Raw genomic sequence first — 18,414 nt, 5'->3', positions numbered from 1 at the left:
GATCGCGTTCATGCTGCGTTCGAAGTCCTGAGTTCCCTGTTGCCCTCCATAATTCATATGGTGACTCAGTGTAGTGTACTTTCTATGCTGTTGCTTCTAAATTATGCATGGAGAAAGAAAACTTAAGTGTTGTTTGAGGCTGTACTGTTCACCTAGCAAAAAAGTAGCCTCTGCAGCATGATGAGCTCTTCCGTATATTCCAGATCTACAGCTGGTTTTGACTCAAGTGCTATTACTCAGTGCTGTTTTTATTTAGGCTTGAACGTTGGCGTTTCTGCCTGTCATACTTCTTCCTGAAGACTGTTGTTCAAAAATTGCCTGATGTGCATTCTATAGCTGTTCTGGTGATCTCTCTGGGTGTCTTGCGACGTAACTTCCATGCTGCTTCAGTTGTCTTTGTCAACTTGCTTTTTCACTCTTTATTCTCCTTTCTCTCCCTCACTTTCAGTCCCAGCATGGAATCAGCCTTGCTCCTACTCTTTCTTACTCATCTCATCCAGAGCCTGTTCATCCAGCTATTTCTGTTCCTGTTTCCACCATCTCCATCATTTTTCTACTCTCTAGGTTAGTTTCCTTTTCACGTCTCGCCAGTCTATTTTTGCCAGTGTCTTGCCCATTCTACCAGGCAGCTTTTCTCAGCTTCCCCCAGTATCCTCCCACCGCCTCCCAGCAGGTCAAATGCTTTTTTCCCAGGTCCAGTTCATTGACTGTCTGTCAGCCTTGGGGGTTTGTGTGTTACACAAAGGTGAATTCCCCTGATCCTCATCTGAGGTGTTCCCGAATAGACTTGTGCTGGTTGCAGGCACGTCCGTGCCTTGCTGGTGCCCACTTGGCATGGGGAGGGCACAGCCTTGTGCTTCTGCACATCAGACTGTCCGGGCCACCGGGAGAGAATGAGCCTGGGCTGCACGGTGTGGGTCACACCACTGCAGTAGCCAGTAGTAGATCCTACTGCTGACTGAACTCTTCCTTGCTTCCCGTTTACGTTAGACAGCTGAATCCCGGTTGGATAGGCAACAGCTTGCAGAACATCTTCTAGTGAAATACCGCGGCGTTGTCGTGCTGCTGCTGCAAAGATGCGTAGGAGGAAGCTGTGCTCCTGGCACACGCATGTTGGAAGTGGTGCCCTGGTGCATTTTGGCAGGGAAAGGCACCTCTGCAACTGCGTGGAGAGACCTCTCTGGGTCAGTTCTGCCCAGGCTGCCCTAGTGCTGGTGGCTGCAAGGAGCTGTTGGCAAGTTGTCACCGTGTCGGTGGTTGGGCAGAGGTATTTCCTGGCATGGTCCAGCGCGCCTGTGAGCAGGAGCCTGGTCTCTTGTGCAGCAGGCCTGGCGGGAGGGAAGGATGCTGCAGAAGTCTCTCCCCTCTTCCAGTGCTTTACCCATTTGCCTGTTTGAGGGGCTGTGCACTGTCACAGAGAGCAGCTCCCAGAGGGCTCCTTGCTAAGCTCACCCCAGCACGGGGGCGTGCACACTAGACCAGGGTTCTTGCCCTGCACTTGAGTGGTGCTTCAGAGGGCGCTGGGGTGGGTGTGGGGGAGAAGGGGATGTTTGGTTTGGAGCCAGCCTAAGGAAGCTGGTTGAGATGCACCAACGTGATGAGTTGTACCACAACCCTTTGCTTGTGCTGCTGGGACATGGAAATGAAGCCGCTCAGGGCATGTAGAAATCACCCCTGCAGCAACAGAAGATCCCCAGGCCCCTGCTCCCTAGATGATGTTCGTCATCGGGGATGTGACATCAGGCTTGCCCGGGACTCCTGCGTACTGCGCAGGGTTGCTCAGGACTCCTGCATACTGCTGTGCAACTGCACGGCCCGCTGGATCTGGCTGCTTTCAACCTGCTGCTGAGGGGGTGTGGAATGAACTTGGGGGCGACCTGTGGATGCTCAGAGACCGAGTGAATTGTCCTCTGACCTGGGCAGCAGCACCCTGGCAGGATGGGGCCTGGAGCCCTGCAGGCAGCCCCGGAGCTGGCTGCCAGCAGACACCCATAGCGGTCAGTGTCAATCCGGAGTCGGAACTTCTGTTTGCAATGCCAATCTGGAAGAAAAAATAATAATAATTTAAAAAAAGCAAGCCAGAATGGTCATATCTTGTGGTTCAGCTGCAGTTTTAATTTCTTCATACAGGATCCAGTTTATGGAAAAGGGAAACTTGGAGAAATTCAAGGACTTGTTCTGGGAATGCTGGACACTTTTAACTATGAACAGGTAAGTTGCACGCATTTCTGTTCTGCCCACTGGTGTATACACGGACTGCTTTTATAGCTGTCTTGCCTACTACTCTCTCTTGTTTGCCATTTCTCCCTGCAGGGCAAAGTAGATGGGCATGCAAGGGATTTATATTTTTGTGACTGGGGGAGGGGAATGAATCTGTATTGCTCACAGACAGATTGCAAGTGAAGGGCCTGACAGGTACGTGGTGAACACCTCTGTAGTTCAGTTTTATGTTAAATGCGCTGGAAGGATAAACATCTGCTTTTTCTCCGACTCATCCTGCAGTTTGAGATTCAAAGGCACAAAACCTGTATGTTTTAAATAAGCTTTTTAAATCAGGCTGTTTTGCCTCTTCCCAGTGGTAATGCTGCACTTCCTTTGTCACCGGGTGAGATTGCACCTTTATCTCACTCCTGCCTTGCCCTGTCCAGTCTCACATCCCAGGCAGTCTCCAAACTTAAAAACCTCTTTTTTTTCCCCCAAACTGAATGCACAGTCTTCCTCCAAACTCACCCTCCCTTGTTCTGCCTACCACATGGCTGGCACTACCGTTCTAGCCACTGCTCAGGCCTCCGTGCAGCAGCAGCCAATTTAAAAATAAAACGGGGAGTAGCTTTACTGTAGAGGGCTGAACATAAAGAGCCGTTATCTCTGTTTAGTTCTTGATAAAGGTCTGCTCTGAGCAGCACAGCTCCTCTGTCATTGCCTGGCAGTTGTGGATGCTGTCTGTACCAGACATCTGGACTAGGCCAGATGTGAACCACTGGTGCAGGCTCTGCAGCCTTTTGTGAGTTGGTGCTACAGAGCAACTTTTGTGAGTTGGACCAGAGCACCTACACCTGATAGCTGTTGTTGCTGAAAGAAGCACCGATGGCTAAAAACTGAGGGTATTTTGCTTTCTTCAGCAATGGAAATCTCAGTTGGGAAGAACTAGCTAATAAGATGTTTGGGGGTTTTTTTGTATTTTAATTGTGATAGTGCATTTGGGCTTTGATTTTTATCAGTATGTTTCTCCTAAAATGGGGCATGTAAGCAGTAGATTACCAGATAGAGAGGGGGGGAAAAAAGGGAGGTCTGGTATGGAAGATAACAAAATGAGCCTACTGTGTCTCTCTTAATGCTCTTTGGCAAAAATCAATAAAGGGTTTATCTACTTAAGAGTGAAAAGGTATTGCCTCCATTAACATGCGATGAAAGGATAAGTATTTTGAGGGCAGCGGCTAGAAAACATATAAAGAGAAGCAATTTTGTTGGGTTGATTTTGCTCTTAGTAATCTGCTAAGCTGCTTGTTATGAAGAATTGATCAGAATGGAGTTTGCGGTCTGGAGATGACAAGATGACCCAGTTATTTTGTATATTGTCTTCCACACAGACCCTTCTAGAGACAACTACAAATCTTTTAAACCATGATCTCCACTGGTCCCTGTGTCACCTAAGAGCTTCTGTCACTAGAGGGCTTACCCCAAAGCAGGATTACTGCTGCATTTGTCTACAGCAGTACAAAAGAAGGCAAGAAACTGCTGATGAAATCATTGTTTTCAGGTAAAGTTAAGAGGTATGGTCACAGCTGGGATCACCTTACTAGTTTTAAAAGGGGGGGGGGGGGAAAGGGGAGGGGGGGGGGAAGCTACTGGTCTTTGACTTGCACAAATAATCATGTGTATTCCTGTGAGCATGTACCCCTGCTCCCTTGCATTGTAAAGGGGCTGGCTAATCAACTCCATCAGAGCCAGCCTTCTTCGCATGCAGCCAGCTCTGTCTCTGCTGGAAAGAATTGCCTTACGCTTCTGTGAGAGCTGTTCAGTAAGCTGTCAGCTTATCTGTCATCTCTCCCAGCAGTGCAGTTTGTGCAATTACAGCACCCTGGGTTCATTCACCGGTATTCGTACATCTCGGATCTACTGCAGCCCTGACTGCACACTCTGTTGGCGCCTCCGATATTCCTCTCTGTGACCAGGTGGCTGTAAAATAAGACAAAATTATTATTACCTTATTATTACGATCTGTAGCTGTATCAGTAAATGGGCATCTGCTCTTCTTTTTGCAAGTCTAGAACTACTACAAGAGGGTGTGGAGGTACAAAGGGAGCGTGTACGCTGCCGCTCTGTCTTTATGGAGAAGCAGCCTTGTTTTCTGCTGACCAGCAATTTCCCCTCCGATGCATAGAGCTGTCAGGCTGCGTTACCCTGCTCTCTCGCACCTAGCAGAACTCTTCTCTTCACAGCTGTGGCCACTTGTACCATTCGCTGTGTCTGCTGAGTAAAGAGTGTGGGACGGTAACTAAAGGCCTGATGAGGTGGATGTGCTATAAATGCAACTCGAGTAACAAGGCAGGAAAACTGAGCGAGACCTTCTTGGAGCTAAAAAAAGGAAGTGGAACAGCCTTGGCACAGGTAAGGTTTGTGAGGTGGTTTCTCTTCAGGTAAACTTCAAGTGGTGCTTACGGCGGACTTCACGCCTTTGTGTCTTTGCTTCCAGACAAGCCCATGATCGGTAACTGTCAAACAGTATCAGCAGCTAACTAGTCACGGTTATGAACGTCATCTTGTTTTGGCGTGGGTATAAAGAGCTGTGAAGGTAATGGTGATGTTCATCTAGAAGGTCTGGGAGGTGCTAGCCAGCGTGAGGGTGAGCTGCGTCCTTGCAGCTGGTTGTCTGCTGGGTGGATCCGCTGCTCTGTCTTGTTTGTGAGAGCCTGGGACGGGCCGTTGGGGACAGTTCCTTTCAAACTAGTTTTAGGTGTGTTTTTATACAAAAATTGTATTAAAAGCTGGTGTTTTCCTTGTGGCTGGATCATGGAGCCTCCGTTCTACCTTCTTAACAGATAACCTGGCTCTGGGTAAAAGACTTGGAGTTGATTTGCCTGGCTGAATGCTTGCACAATGTTTTAAGAATGCAAATGCATGTAAACAAGATCAATGCGGCTGGATTTGGGTGAGAGAACAGATAATTTGTATTTATTGTCAGTATTTGTGTGCAGGAAGTTTCACCATCCGTAATTCAAACAGAAGTCCAGCATCAATATGGGTACTTCTGCCTTCTCTCTGGCGTGGTACTATGGACCGTAAGCACAAATGGCAAGGCAGCTTGTTAGGATGTCTTCCAGGGATATTCGCTGTGGGGAGCTGAACTCTGCTGCCCTGTGTTCCAGCAAAGGTGGTCACTGATGAGGGTTTGCTCCTAAATGCTTCAAGGCACCTTCTGCATTTGTCACCACGCAGATGTATGCAAAGCAACGTTTTTCCCCTTCTGAAACCAAAGTAATTCAATCCTGGAGTACGTTTTTATGAGTAGTACTTTAGTTTTCCTCTAGCAGATTATTTCAATTTCTGCCAAATCAGTTCTGATCAAAAGATAGCTAACAGCATTAGTCAACTTCCATCAGCTTCTGTATGAACAAAAAAAGAAGCTTCCTGCTTGAAGGGAGACTTGGGGGAAAAGTAATGTGAGGAATGTATGGAGCACAATGCAATCTTTGCAGTCAAAGTGTGTTAGTTTCTTATATGGTGACAGAAAGAAAAGCTTTCCCAGGAGACCGTAAATAGACTGTGGTTCAAACAGTCTGCTCACAAATGCTCGTCATTTTGTGTACCACCGTGCCACAGTGAAGTGTGGATGCTGGCCCTGAAGTCGGGCAGGTTCAGCAGCCCCGTGTCTCACCCTCTGCACTCCTGCTCCAAGGGAATGTCTGCAAACGGGAGCGACAGACCTGCTTTATCTTTAAAAGCTAAAGGCAAAATTAACTACTGGAACTACATTTATCGTTATAAAGTGCCTGACACCTTACACCAGTGCCTTTATAACTTGGTTATCTCTGGATTTCTCACGGGCTAGTCAGTCAGAGAGCCCCTGTGTCTCCCCGTTAACACCAGTCTGGATGTACCCCATGGAAGAATGGGAATGATCACTCCAGACAAAGAGGGAATGATCGGGGCAGGGAGGAGATGATGCTTCCCTTTATTTAACGGATCTGTTCATCAGAGTGAAGGGCTGGCTGGGACGAGGTGTGGAGAGACTGGGGGGGGAAGGAGAGGGGTTACAGCATGGATCATCTAGCGCTAGCTGGGAAACGTCCATGCCAGGCCATCTGAGAGTGCTGGATCTTCCCTGCTGGCTCTCCTGTACTCCGGGCAGGGGAGCCCATCGCTTCCCGCTCCGGCTCCTCAGAGCCCCAGCACTGCTTCCAGCCCCCCACCTCCTCCTCCTGGTGTCCCAGATCCTCTCCAAGTTTGTGATGTTCCTCCTGTATTTAAATTACAATATTTAACTGTTGTACTCACATTTGATTAAACTGTTGCGCAGTCAGATCTTTAAAAAGCTGAATATATTTAGACTTGGCAAAAGACTGTAAAATCTCTAGCTTCTCCGGGAAGTTTGTTTGCTTAACAATTGCCGCTCGGTAGCGTTAATTAACCCTGTGAGGTAAGGATTAATCTGGCCAGGCAGTAGCCTGAGTTACAGAACAGATGTTTTGTACTGGGGGAAGTGCTGGGGATGGGCGCAGCGGCGGGGACGGACACCCACCCATGTTGCTGGCTCCAGGGAGCCGGAGCAGAAGGGTGAGGCGGGTTCCCTGGAGCACAGACGCACTTGCCGGCGGCAGGCTGGTGCACGCCACGTGGCAGGGTTTGCTCTTGCGCAGCCTGAAACGAATGTCAGCAGAGAATTAAGCCTGAGGACAGCTAAGCTGCCCCTGCTTGTTTTGACGTGGGGCTGGTCCGTGCAGAGCTGAGGCCTGTTGGAAAGGGGCGCTTGCTGCAGCGGCCTGGTGGGCGATGCGTGGGGCTGGAGAGAGGACGTGCGGGCAAGCGAAGGGGCTGCAGGGCAGGGGAGACTTGCAGGGCTCGCTTTAAGGCCGAACCGCACACGCGTGTTCCCAAGGGGCCTTCTGGGCCTGGCTCCAAGGCAGCAGCCATCACTGGTCTCTGGTGCCACCCCAGGCGCAGAAGGGATTTATTTCTGTTTGTTACAGGGATTGTTCAGCCGTTTGGTGCTGCGGTTTTCTGCTGAAGGGCTTCTCTGCCAACCCTCTCAACTCCGCTGACACCACCGGACCCAGAGGGCTGTGTTTGTTGGGCTGCTCTTGCTTTCAGAGTTGGTGCTTCTGCAAACAATGCACAGGACATCCCTGACGCATTGGGTGTCCGGCCCTGCCTTCCCTAGACAGCCGAGAGCCAACCCCGAAGCTTCTGGGACATTCTGCACGTAAATCCGTGGGGAGGGTATTTCTTTGCAACCACTTTGGAGACCCTGAAAGCTTAGTCTGTCTCTTGGCAAAATCTGATGTGGTTTGTTCTTTTTTTTTATTATTATTATTTTTTTCTTTCCCATAGTGAAATCTACAGTTTCGGTATTTATTTTCTTAGCAAGCCTTGAATTAGGAATGGATTCATACTGAGAAATGCCACTGAGCATCTGGAGTGCATTTCATAGTACCAATTCTGCTCTGCTGAAACAAAGACTGTCAGTTTGAATTTTGCGATGTTGTTGAGATCTATATGTGAAACGACAGCCCAACAGACAGTGTTTTCTCTGTCCCTGCTTTGCATGCACGACTTCTGTAGCAAATGCCTTGAAACTGGGGGAGGTGGAGAGATGCCACGAGCCAGCACTGAACAGTTACTGAATCTGATGATAGCACTTACTTAAATGGAGTCTTGCTGTGACGAGGACTCGAGACATTCTGCCCCAGCAAAGGGGAACAGCGAGAGAAGGGCAAAAAGGCTTTTCCTCTGCTTTTGCTATCAAAAGTTTGTGCTTTCTGTGTTATCCCCTAAACCTTGATGTCTTCCCAAGGGTAATCTTCTGGGTCTAAACCGATCATCTTTCTTGTCCTCCTTACCTTCTATCATACTATAAATGAGTGTTAAAAGAAATGGAAGCTTGTGTGTTTGTGGTGGTTTTTTAATCCGATTTAAAACTTGCAGTGCTTTCTTGTGTTGTGGTGCTTGAAGTTAACTGAGGCATATTAGGTGAAAGCACAGGAGCTGGGCTTCTGCCTAAATACGTAAGTGAAATACTCCTTATATCTTAGTCATTGATCTCCAAAACTAATTTGCCTCGTTTCAGTGAGCTGGTTTGTGTTTTCCATTTACTCCGCCAGCCTACATACTAGGGATTGGGGAGAGGAACCACAGTCATGGCTCTTGGGCTATAAGCCCTGCAGAAAATGCCATGAACCCCTAAGCTGACGTGCTCTGGTTATTCCATGTTTGAGAATGTGCCTGAATTCTAAGGGCACCGTTGTTAGAGCTGTCCAGATGGCAAACATGTTTTATTCAGGAGTTTAATCCTGTCAAGTCACGCCAGGACGGACAACGAATGTGATCCGTAGTTAATCCAGTTTGCCAGACTCTACCTTTGAGCTCTGTGTTGCAGCCTGCCACCAGCATCCCTCTTTGCGGCAGCCTTCCATCCGGCCCGAAGCTTCATGACCCACTCCCACCTGTGAGGTGTTGGTACCATAGCGTATCACTTAACTGAGATGTTAGATGTCCCTCTGCAGCATACCTCTGTGCTTTCTGTTGGGTAAGAATGAAGGTTTAGGGCATTTTTTATTATTATTTTTTTTTTACCAGCACTTATTTGAGAGCTAGGCAAATGTTACCTGAGCTCCGTCGGTCAGCAGACAGAGCCAGTTTTACTGTTCTCAGTGTAATGGTGATCATCAGTTGTTATCTTGACTCTCAGCAATATCAAAATTATCCAAGGGCTTTATAACTTTGAAAATATCCAGGCGTGATTCCCCGGCCCCCCCCACCGCCCCCCCAAATGACACCAAGCAGATAATTAGCGGTTTATACAGTTACAAGATTGTGTATTCTCCTCCATAGAGAATATTCATTCCCACATACGTGTTAACAGAGAATATGCCCGGTCCTGTAGCTTTGGAGCTGGCTTCTGTGGTACATTCCTTAACTTCTTCAGCAATGCGTAGGAAATCCATGTGAGGAAGGAACTAGAGACACTTTGTACCATTGGCTTCTTATCAACAGAACATCTGTGTTTTAAAATTTCTTGTAATGTATTGGAAACAGAAGTGATTCAGTAAGAAGAAAACAGTGTGGGAGTCTTAACTAGCAGGTAGAGGAGGACTGGTACCAAAGCTAACACTGAAAATAAAATACAAATTTTAAGAGGGTAATTTCAAAACCCTAATTACCCTTTAACAGATTTTCAATCAAAATTGACTGTTTTCTTGGACTTTTCATACTGGGGGGGAGGGTTAGTTTGTTTTGTTGAGTTGTTGGTTTGGAGTTTTTTGGTGGGTAGTGGGTTTTTTTGGTCGGCTTGTTTTTCTGCTTGCTTGTTTTGTGGGTCTTTTTAAAGACCATCACTGGATTGTGATTGTTTCCCATGGCCTTCCCATACAGCAATCTGTAGCCTGGCAGAAGTTTCCTTGTAGTGCCTACAGCCCGAAGGCTTGCTCTCTAGGACCTGTGAGAGGCTAAGACGGAGCAGACAGCTGACTTGCAAGCTGCCTAAAGTGAAGACCAGTGAGAGTGGCTGCCCTGCGCTCTTAGGCTCGCCTGGGGGAGCGTTGTGTCCTGGTTAAGAGAAAAGACGGCAAAATTTCAGTGGGTAGTCTTTGCTTTACTTTACATCTCAATTTCAAAGGAACTGTTCCCACGGTTTGATGAAAATTTCCTCCGTTTTAATAAAACATTTCATATCTAGGAGGATCTGTAGAACAGACTCATTTAAATATAGTGACAGATGCTGGGCTGTTGCAACCTGTTGATATTCCCACAAACTCCATCAGTCCCTGTTGCCAAGTTATGTGTAGTTTAGCACAGCGCTTGACAGCTCTGTATCTGTTCTCCGAGGAACCGGCGCTGCTCGTTGCATATGCCGTTGCTGTGAAATTGCAAGCTTTCGGTCGGTCGTCACAGATCTGCCTTGCAAGCGTGTGACTCCCCATCTGCTGGGAGAAGCCGCTTTTCCAGGCCTGGTGCAGGCTGGAGAGCCGGTTTGGTGCGCTGCGCTGCCGGGAACCTCTGCCTGTGGTGCTGGGCTTGCAGCTGCTGCTGGAGGGGGTGACGGCTGCTCCCCTCCGCGGTTGGTACTCGTTCCAAGCTGAGAAACAACAGAAAGGCCCAAGGGTTAAAAGGGGTGCAGATGCCTGCGTTCTTCTGATGTTCCTCTGAAGGGAGGGAGCAAAATAGCTAGTGGCCGTGGTGGGGAGGGTGTGAGAGGGAATTACGGCTGGTTCAGTGGGGGTTGCTGTAGCCAAGGGTGTCACTGGCTGTTCTGGAGGGCTGGTTTCAGAAATGCAGGTGGCAGGTGAGCATCTCTCGATCTGTTGTAAATCCCTGAAATGGAAAGCTGCGGTTTCCATGTCCCACCTCCCTCCCCATTCCTTTTACCCTCGTGTTACACTATGAAAACTGTATGTTTTGTTGGTTTCTATGTGAATTGAACATAGACAGGCTTGGGCAGCTGCAGCTGAGCTCCCAGGACCAGAGCTGTTCCTAAGCATGGTATAAACTTCCCTCTTAAATAGCAGCAACAGATTGTGGCGCGGGTGTCGGGAGCTACAAAGGGACAGGCAGCAGAGTCGTCATCCACTTGGGTTTTCTGTAAGGTTTGGGGTGGCATTGTTAATAAGTAGGACTTCTTCCTCCTTCTACATTTCTTCTTCTTCCCTTTCTCTTCCCGATCTGCTGGCATCGGGAGAACACTGCACCTCTTGAATCTTCTGTGGTTGGCTCTTTGTGGGATGGCGTGTAGCAGCCTCTTAGCCCATGTTTAGAAAATGAATTCTTTGCCTTCGCACGTGACACTTCTGTCCTCTTGGATTCAGGCACTGAACAGAGATCAACCTGAGCACAGGCCTGTTGTGCATCATCTTTACGTAATGTTTAATCCATGTGCTGCCATGCCTCCTTTGAAGCCTGCCACATTATAAACAAATACCTGCTGGGCCATAGTGTCCATGAGGATACGTGGGGTTTGTGTTCATCTAATTAATCCTGAACAGAGTTACTGCTCCTTTGGCTGAAGGCGTCAGTGGAAGTCCAAGGGAATATTCCAACCATGCCTGGTGTAAGCACGAGCTGCTAACAGAGCAGCTAGCAGAGGGAGGACGGAGGTGTGCCAGCGTGTTTCCAGGTATTTGAAACAGGGAGTCCTCCCTCCTCCCTCCTTAGTCACTGCAGTGTCTCGCCCCGCAGCAGCAGCAGTCTGTGAGCACAAATAAGCCTGTCCTCTCCCCTGCCTTGAGTGCGGGGTTTGCTCCTCAGGTTCAGCTAGGTTCGGCTGGAGGAGAGAGACCTCTGCCTTCCCTGGCCTGCTCCCGCGGCCAGCGGGACGGGGCTGAGCGCCGACCTGTGTGACAGGTTGCCTCTGCCGCGGCCGCGCCGAGGGAGGGCTGCGGTGGGCTTCGGGGAGTCACTGCTGCTGTTTGCTTGCAGGCAGCAGGGCCTGGCGTGCCTGCCGCTCCAGCCTCGGTGGTACCGGAGGCTGCCGCATCCAAGCGGGAGCAGGCAGGGCCTGGCCCGCTGCCAGGGGTTTCGCTCCGGAGCGCACCAGCGGAGGTAAGTGGTGAAACGCTGCGGAGGCTGGTCTGGAAGCAGCGTGTTCCGCTGCCGTAGCGCAGCTGCAGTGGCTCTGGGACTTCCTCCCAGCAGAGGTTTGCCCACTTGCCGCATCGCCCGGAGTGACTTGCAAGACTGTTTCCAGCGCTGCAGCGAGCGGCCGGTCTGCGTCTGTCCCGTACCAGTGGTGCAATACCCTGCAGTAGCTCTGCAGAGGTCTGCAGCAGCGCGATTTTCTTGTACAAGGGATGTCCTGAGGTTTTTCTGAAGTTCGTTAACAATTTTGTAATCTTAGTGCCATTCTAGTGACTTTGGGTCAGAGCAGCTGCCTGCCTTGCTTTCTTTTCGGTTGATTGTTCCAGGTTCCTGGGAGTATTATGAAAACAGCAGGTCCTTATCCTGCAGAAGACAAGTAGATTCATGTAGTTTTACATTAATTGACTCAGCATTTATCAAAAACCTGAATTTGGGTAGTTTTTTGTAAGGCTGCTTGAGCCATGGTGAAGTAAGTGTCGGGCTGCATGGGAGGAATGGCAGAAGGTGGACTTGGTGTCCGGCGCCTGTGGATTCAGCTCTGTAACTGAGGGCGGTGGGTGTTGCTCTTGTTCCTGGGAGTCGTGACACCTTCCTCAGGACTTCTGGCTGCGCCCACCCTGTGTTGCGGAGCATAATGGGGTGCTCCGATGCACGAATTGTTCTACTTTTTGTGGAAGGTGTGGCTCTGAGGCAGTATTTAGATGGATCTCTTGGCATGACTGTTAATGGTGCCCTGCTTACAAACTTGCTGTGTGATCTGCTTTGCTTAGCTGATGATGGATTTTGTAGCTGCTAAATTAAAGATAATTGCAGGCTTAGGAGGGCTGTGTGGTGACTACCAGAGGGGGGTGGAATATGTGCAAGCGAAATGTGCAACGGAGATTAGCATTATAGTGGTGGGATCTGTGAGAACTGTAAGCCAAAAAGGAACCTTTCTCCTTGCTGGCCCAGACCCTCAAGGGGGTAAATTGCATCTCCCGTGTTCTGGGTCTGGCCCGAGGCCTTCCCCAAGGGGCGTAAGCATTTGGCTGGAGACGGCTCGGAGGTGCCAAACCGCTTCGTCCCGATCCAGAGCAGGAGCTGCCTGGCCCTGCGGTAGCACGGGAGGCAAGAGCAGTGTTGCGGGGTCAGCAAGCGAGCCGAGTGGGTGCCACTAGCGCCCGAGTGCTGATGCTGGACTCTCAGAGACTCCCTGTAGCTCTTGAATGAAAACATGCCTTTAGTGACACGGTTAAAAAAGGAAAAGGCCTGACAGGAGTTGTTTCCATGGCAACAGAAAGAATTGCCTGCAATATTTCAGCTCATCAGCCTGGAGAACGGTCTGATTGATAGTTACATACGCGTGGTAGAAAGATAGCAGAAGAGGGGAGACCAATTATATTGCGTTTTCCTTGTCCTTGGATGCCTGTGGCCACAGCAGCTGTGGAGGGCAGGTTTTCCTTGGTTTTTGTTGGTTTTTTTTTCCAAGTGAGTGTGACCTGCGCGTCCCTTGGAAGCGCCTGTACAACCTGCCAGCTGCAGATACGGGACCCTGTCACAGGCTCTCTAGTCCAAAGCTCGTGTGTGCAGGGAACATAGACATTTGGCTCCTTGATTGATGATTAGCAAATAGTTATTTACAATATAAATAATATCTTGGGGGGAGAATTAGTGAGTTTGAGCACGTGCTTCCAGCATAAGCAATCTGCACTGGGGGCATTCCTTTCCTCTCAGACTGTCTGATGAACATCTCAAAAAGCAAGAAGCACATGGCTTCAGGTAACGGAATGATTAAGGCTTCAGGAAACCCATAGTGGGTTCAGTGCACCTTCCCCCAGAGCACTCCTGACAGCTCTGAGCCGTCCCCGGGCTGCTCACGTGCTGAAGGGTTGGCTGCGAAGATTCCACCCTGGCTCTGCCTTGCTCAGAGCCCAGCAGGAAGGGGAGTGTGTGATGGAGGAGCTGCCAGAAGAGAGGGACAGGTAAAGGTGCTGTGGGAGACCACGAGAAGACAAACTTGAGGGTCTGGGTAAAGCATTCCCTGGTCAAGGGTTTTGCTGAGGTCTGGGGACAACTTGGCTCTCGGCTGCAACAGACGGCCCTGCCAGCGCAGGGTGCTGGGCTGCTGCTGGGAGGGAGCGTGGTGTCACCCAGGGAAGCCAAGGCTGGTGCCAGCGCGGGTTCTCTGCACGGTGACGTTCTCTGTCCCTCCAGTGTTTGTGCTCCAGGTTTCACCTGCAGTAACCTTCTCTCAAGGCAGCTCACTTTGTTGATTTTCACTGCACAGCTGCCAGCAGGGTTTCCCTTTTTCTTGGGTAGTGATTAAAAATTGAGTCAAGGACTAAGAAAGTGTGATCTCTGGCATAATGTCGTTCCCTCTGCCCCAGACCTTCCCCACTATTGGGCAGAGCTGCCCAGGGGGAGCCTTGCCGAGAGCCCCGCAGCTCTGTGGGGTGCAGGAGGCTTGCCTGGGGCCGTGAGCCAGAGCTGTACCGCAGGCGGCAGCCCCCCGGGCAGCAGCAGCAGCACCTTAAACCTGGCTGGCAGCGCACCCCAGCTTGGGATGGCTGCAGGCTCAGGGTAACTATCGGGACGCGCTCTCTAGGGTGTTCGCTGAGTCTTGCTGGCTTTTGTCGCTGCGGCATGCACTTATCCCCCCAGACAGGACCGGGAGTTCATCTTCACAGAGCTTTCGAACACGCTCTTTCAGCACGCCATAAAGCATGAGGAGTACAAAGCCGGCTGAGCATCGCGCTGCCGCGGGAGAAGGGCCGCGCTGCTGGGAGGAGCCCGTAGTGCCGAGGCACACGCCTGTGCTTGGCCCGGGGTGCTCCCGACTCTTGGTGACCCTGCCCGGCTCGGGAGGAGCAGTGAGTGCCCCCTCTGCCTTCGTGGGGCCGGGAGCTCACCCTTAACTCCAGCTGATCGCACTCCTTGAAGGGAGCGATCCCAGTTAATCATGTTGAGCTTGGTCCCTTGCCAAACAGAGTTTGAAGTAAATGTGACTTCAGTCGGTACCCGCTGGTGGGACTGTAGTGTTTATTTGAGAATGAACATTGAATGTTCCTTTAAAAATAGATCCCCAGAGACAACAGATGCCAGATTGCTGCTCATGGGGGAGCCTGTTCTCCCTGGCTCCTGTTGTAGTTTCTTGATGATGCTTTTGCTTTGGAATATGAGCAGAAACATTCAAAATAGAAACATTGTGATGTGATAAAATGGAACAAACCTGCAAGGATCTGTGACGCTCCGTCATCTCTCCCTGGGATCTGTAAATGATGCCTTTTAAAGCAGTTTGAGTATGTGTGCAGCCCTCCCTGCGTTAATGCTCTTGATGCAGGCTGTAGTCCCTCTGCAGTTCTGTTTGCCCTCGCCTGCAGCTCTGCGACTGCCCTGGCACTGCCGGGCTGACACTTACCCCTGTACCCAGCAAACGCTGCTGCCGCTGGGCAGTACCACGATGTCTGTTGTGTCCGGTTTCTTGGGGACATGGCTGCCACTGATGTGTGAGTCACCTTGCCCCCCCCCCTCCCCCCCCGCCCTGTTTTTCACCCCTCATTTCTTAGCTTTTAGTCTGTAGCATCCTACTAGGGGGAAAAAATGGACCTTAGGAGAGATACCATTAGTAGATAATAGTCATTGGCACAGCAATCATTCTCCATTATAGGCAGGCACAGTCTGTGCCCGACGGCAGCGTGCTGCAGCCCGCGCTGTGTCGGCACCCGGGAGGGAGGCTGAGCAGCGGGGCCAGGGGAGGCTGCTGAGAGATGATGAGAAAGGAGCGGGGGAGCTGTGCTGCCTGGGGAAGAGCCCAGGAGAGGCTGCTCCTCCGCAGAGACCCATTGCTTGTCTTCCCAGCTGGCTGCGGGCGAGATTTCCCATCCCTTTTCTTTCTCCTTTTGCCTCTCCTTTTTCTCTCCACCCCCCACCCCCACCTCCCCCAAGATAAGTTCATACTGTTAGCCTGTCTGCCATTAGCTACAGCTCCCAACAGTGTCACTGTGGACGTAAGGGTACCCCTGTCCTTTGTGCAACAACTGTTTTTTGGTTGTTTTTTCCAAAATTAAGGTGCACACAGTGGCCTCAAGCCTGAGGAAAGATGGCTAAAAACCCCCATGAACCAGCTGCATGCTGGCTGCTCCAGGAGCAGGGATGAATTTCGGTGGATGTGAATTTAACCTCTTGCCGAGTGGTGTTTCCATAACCTTCTCACTCTCTTTATCAGACAAGTTCAGAGTCTCTGTTGGATCCTCAGCAAATCCAGGCTTTTGATCAACTCTGCCGACTCAACCGAGGAACTTCCAGAGTACGTACCGCCCATTTTCCTTTTGGTTTTGAATTGGTGAAGGGTACGTTGCATGTTGGCAAGCCAGGTGTTAGCACTGGCAGCGTTGGCTTTGGCTTTTCTCTTGGGTTTCGTTTAGTGCTGGCAGTTTACCGTGCACAGAGCTGGCTGTTCCACATCACAAGGCAGCCACGCTGCCTCTGGCAGAGCCGGGGAATTCTGCTGGCAGCGAGACCACGGAAATGCCTCTGGCTTTGGGGCTGGGCCCGAGAGAAGTGTCCGTGGTGTGAGGTTTCTCATGTTCTTTTTAGATTTGCAAATAACCTCCCCTCCAGACACTGTGTGGCACTGGGGGCTCCCTCCTCCCACCCCGTGTTGGCCCAAGATGAGCAGCTCCCTCTGTCCCTTGCATTTTCCTTGTGCCTCCTGCCTGTTTTGGCTGCAGTTGTTGGCTCTTTCTGAGATTGTTTTTTTGATGCTGTAACTTTAAAACAACCTAAAGACACATGGAAAGTTGTTTAGTCCAGGACTGTTGTCCTGCACTGAGCTCTACAGGGTCACTACATACCATATACACCCTTTTTACGTGTGTTAAGGTTTTTCTAATTGCTGCAGGACAAAGGTGAGCCCCTCACGAGCACTTTGTCGTTCTGCACCTCGCACGCGTGCTTGCGGTGTGCCGGACGGTGATCTCTCTGGGTTTTCTCTTGCAGCTGGCACTCCTGACGGAGCTGTCTCGTGGCCATGGCAGTGAAAAGCACGGGCTGCTCAGCATTTCCCACGGGGACCCGGCCACCAGCAGTGTCTTCCAGAACGAGAACTTCCAGCTCCATCTGGCCCCCCCTCCGCTGCCTGAGGACTAGTGCTCCTGCCTCCCGCCCCGCTGTGGCAAGGCCACCGCTGGTTTCAGGTCTTGGTGGTGGTGGGACGCCTTTCCGTCACCACGCTGGACTTTCCCCTCCCTCCGCTGCCCTCCCCAGAACCCTCTGTGCCACGTGAGCCTTGCTGGGCGCTGGGGGGTTTGTAGCAGCGGGCGAACTCCCAGCTCTGCTGCTGCCTCTTGCTACACCGGGGCAGCCGTGGGGCAGCTGGGCTGGAAGCTGCGGGCTCTGGGAGCAAACCCCAGTGTGCTGGAGCACCGCACAGCACTGGGTACCTGCACTGGCGTGGAGGCTCACAGCAGCGGCGGTAACTTGGCCAAAAAACCGAGTCAGCTCTGCTCTGCTGGAGGAGTGTGGCATGTCCCGTGCCCCGAGCCAGGGTTTCAGGGTGCTGTGCGTGGGCACCGTACCCCGGCTCTAATTGCAGTACTAGTGCCAGCAGGCAGCAGCCGTGGGGGCTGATGGCATGGGGCGGGCAGACCTGGAGAAGGTTGAACAATGCAAAACCCGATGCCTGTGTGAGCAAACTCACCTGCACAGGGCGTGTTCCTACAGACTTCATTAAAAGGGCCCTTGGCTGAACTTCCCTGCCTGAGCTGTGCGCGGGGTGCTGGCGCGGGGTGCTGCCAGCTGCCACTCGGCGCTGGTGGGGAGCCATGCATCTCGCCACTGCACATGCAGCACAGACCTCTCTGGTACTGGGGGGCAGAGGGGGCGTGCTGGCTGTGAAAGGGGGCTGCAGGGGGGGACAGGATCGGTGTGGTGGGTGCTGGCGGTCGGAAAGGTTTGTCTCTACTAAGCTCACCCCATCTTCCGCAGCACCGCCCTGCGCAGTGTTCCCTGCCCGGCAGCACCGTGGCTGCTCCGCTCCCACAGCTGTGACCCAGTGGCGTTTCTGTACTGTCACCTTGGGCTTCTGAAACACGCTCTGGATCCTGCCCTGACAATGGGTGTTATTGGCCTGGTGGCCGTTATCTCGCCTCTTCCCGCCGTTCATTGTCACTAGCACTTGGGTGTTTCGGGTCCCATACCCACAGCAGCAGGCGCGTTGCTCTCCACGCACACAGAGCTGACGCAGAGGTGGCTGCCGGTCCGTGCAGAGCTGAGGGGCAGGGGCAGGAACACAAAGCTGTTGTGCAGAGCCCACCCCCCTGGGGCGCAGCGCCAGCATCGTGTGGCCCGGGGCCGCTGTGCCCGGTGTGCTCGCCGCCTTCCCACCAGCGTTCGCGACTACGGAGCCGTGCCCCAGGCTGATGCTTCCAGCCTGCAGCCACGCGTGAACCTGGCCAGAGGCGAGGCCAGGGGCTACGGCCCGCTGAACTCTGCCAGGCATCAGCCTGGGCTCGCAGCTCTGTCCCCGCTGCCCTGCCCCCCGACTGGGGCAGCTCTTTTTGCAGGCGGGTGAGAACTGGGCCCTGAGGCTGCCCACCAGCCCCAGTACTAACCGGGGCCCAAACCCAGCTGGGGCTGGGCCTGGTG

General features: G+C 51.7%; 1 protein-coding gene across 4 annotated transcripts in view; it reads left to right on the top strand.

Moving 5' to 3' along the window:
• VPS8 (VPS8 subunit of CORVET complex) overlaps nucleotides 1-17,517 on the top strand; it is an 85,483-nt gene extending 67,966 nt beyond the window's left edge. For 3 of the 4 annotated variants that reach the window (XM_037407546.1, XM_037407544.1, XM_037407545.1), the window contains 5 exons: nucleotides 2,131-2,211; nucleotides 3,591-3,760; nucleotides 4,443-4,611; nucleotides 15,995-16,075; nucleotides 16,768-17,517. In XM_037407546.1, coding sequence (XP_037263443.1) covers nucleotides 2,131-2,211; nucleotides 3,591-3,760; nucleotides 4,443-4,611; nucleotides 15,995-16,075; nucleotides 16,768-16,917 — 651 coding nt within the window. In that variant the 3' untranslated portion in view covers nucleotides 16,918-17,517. The remainder of the gene's footprint in view (nucleotides 1-2,130; nucleotides 2,212-3,590; nucleotides 3,761-4,442; nucleotides 4,612-15,994; nucleotides 16,076-16,767) is intronic. The other variant, XM_037407543.1, reaches the window with a different exon arrangement.
• The last annotated feature ends 897 nt before the right edge of the window (nucleotides 17,518-18,414 follow it).

Source organism: Falco rusticolus, chromosome 13 (assembly GCF_015220075.1).
Source record: "Falco rusticolus isolate bFalRus1 chromosome 13, bFalRus1.pri, whole genome shotgun sequence".
Lineage (NCBI taxonomy): Eukaryota > Metazoa > Chordata > Aves > Falconiformes > Falconidae > Falco > Falco rusticolus.
Note: the sequence above shows the minus strand (reverse complement) of the source record. Positions and strands in the feature narration are given on the sequence as shown.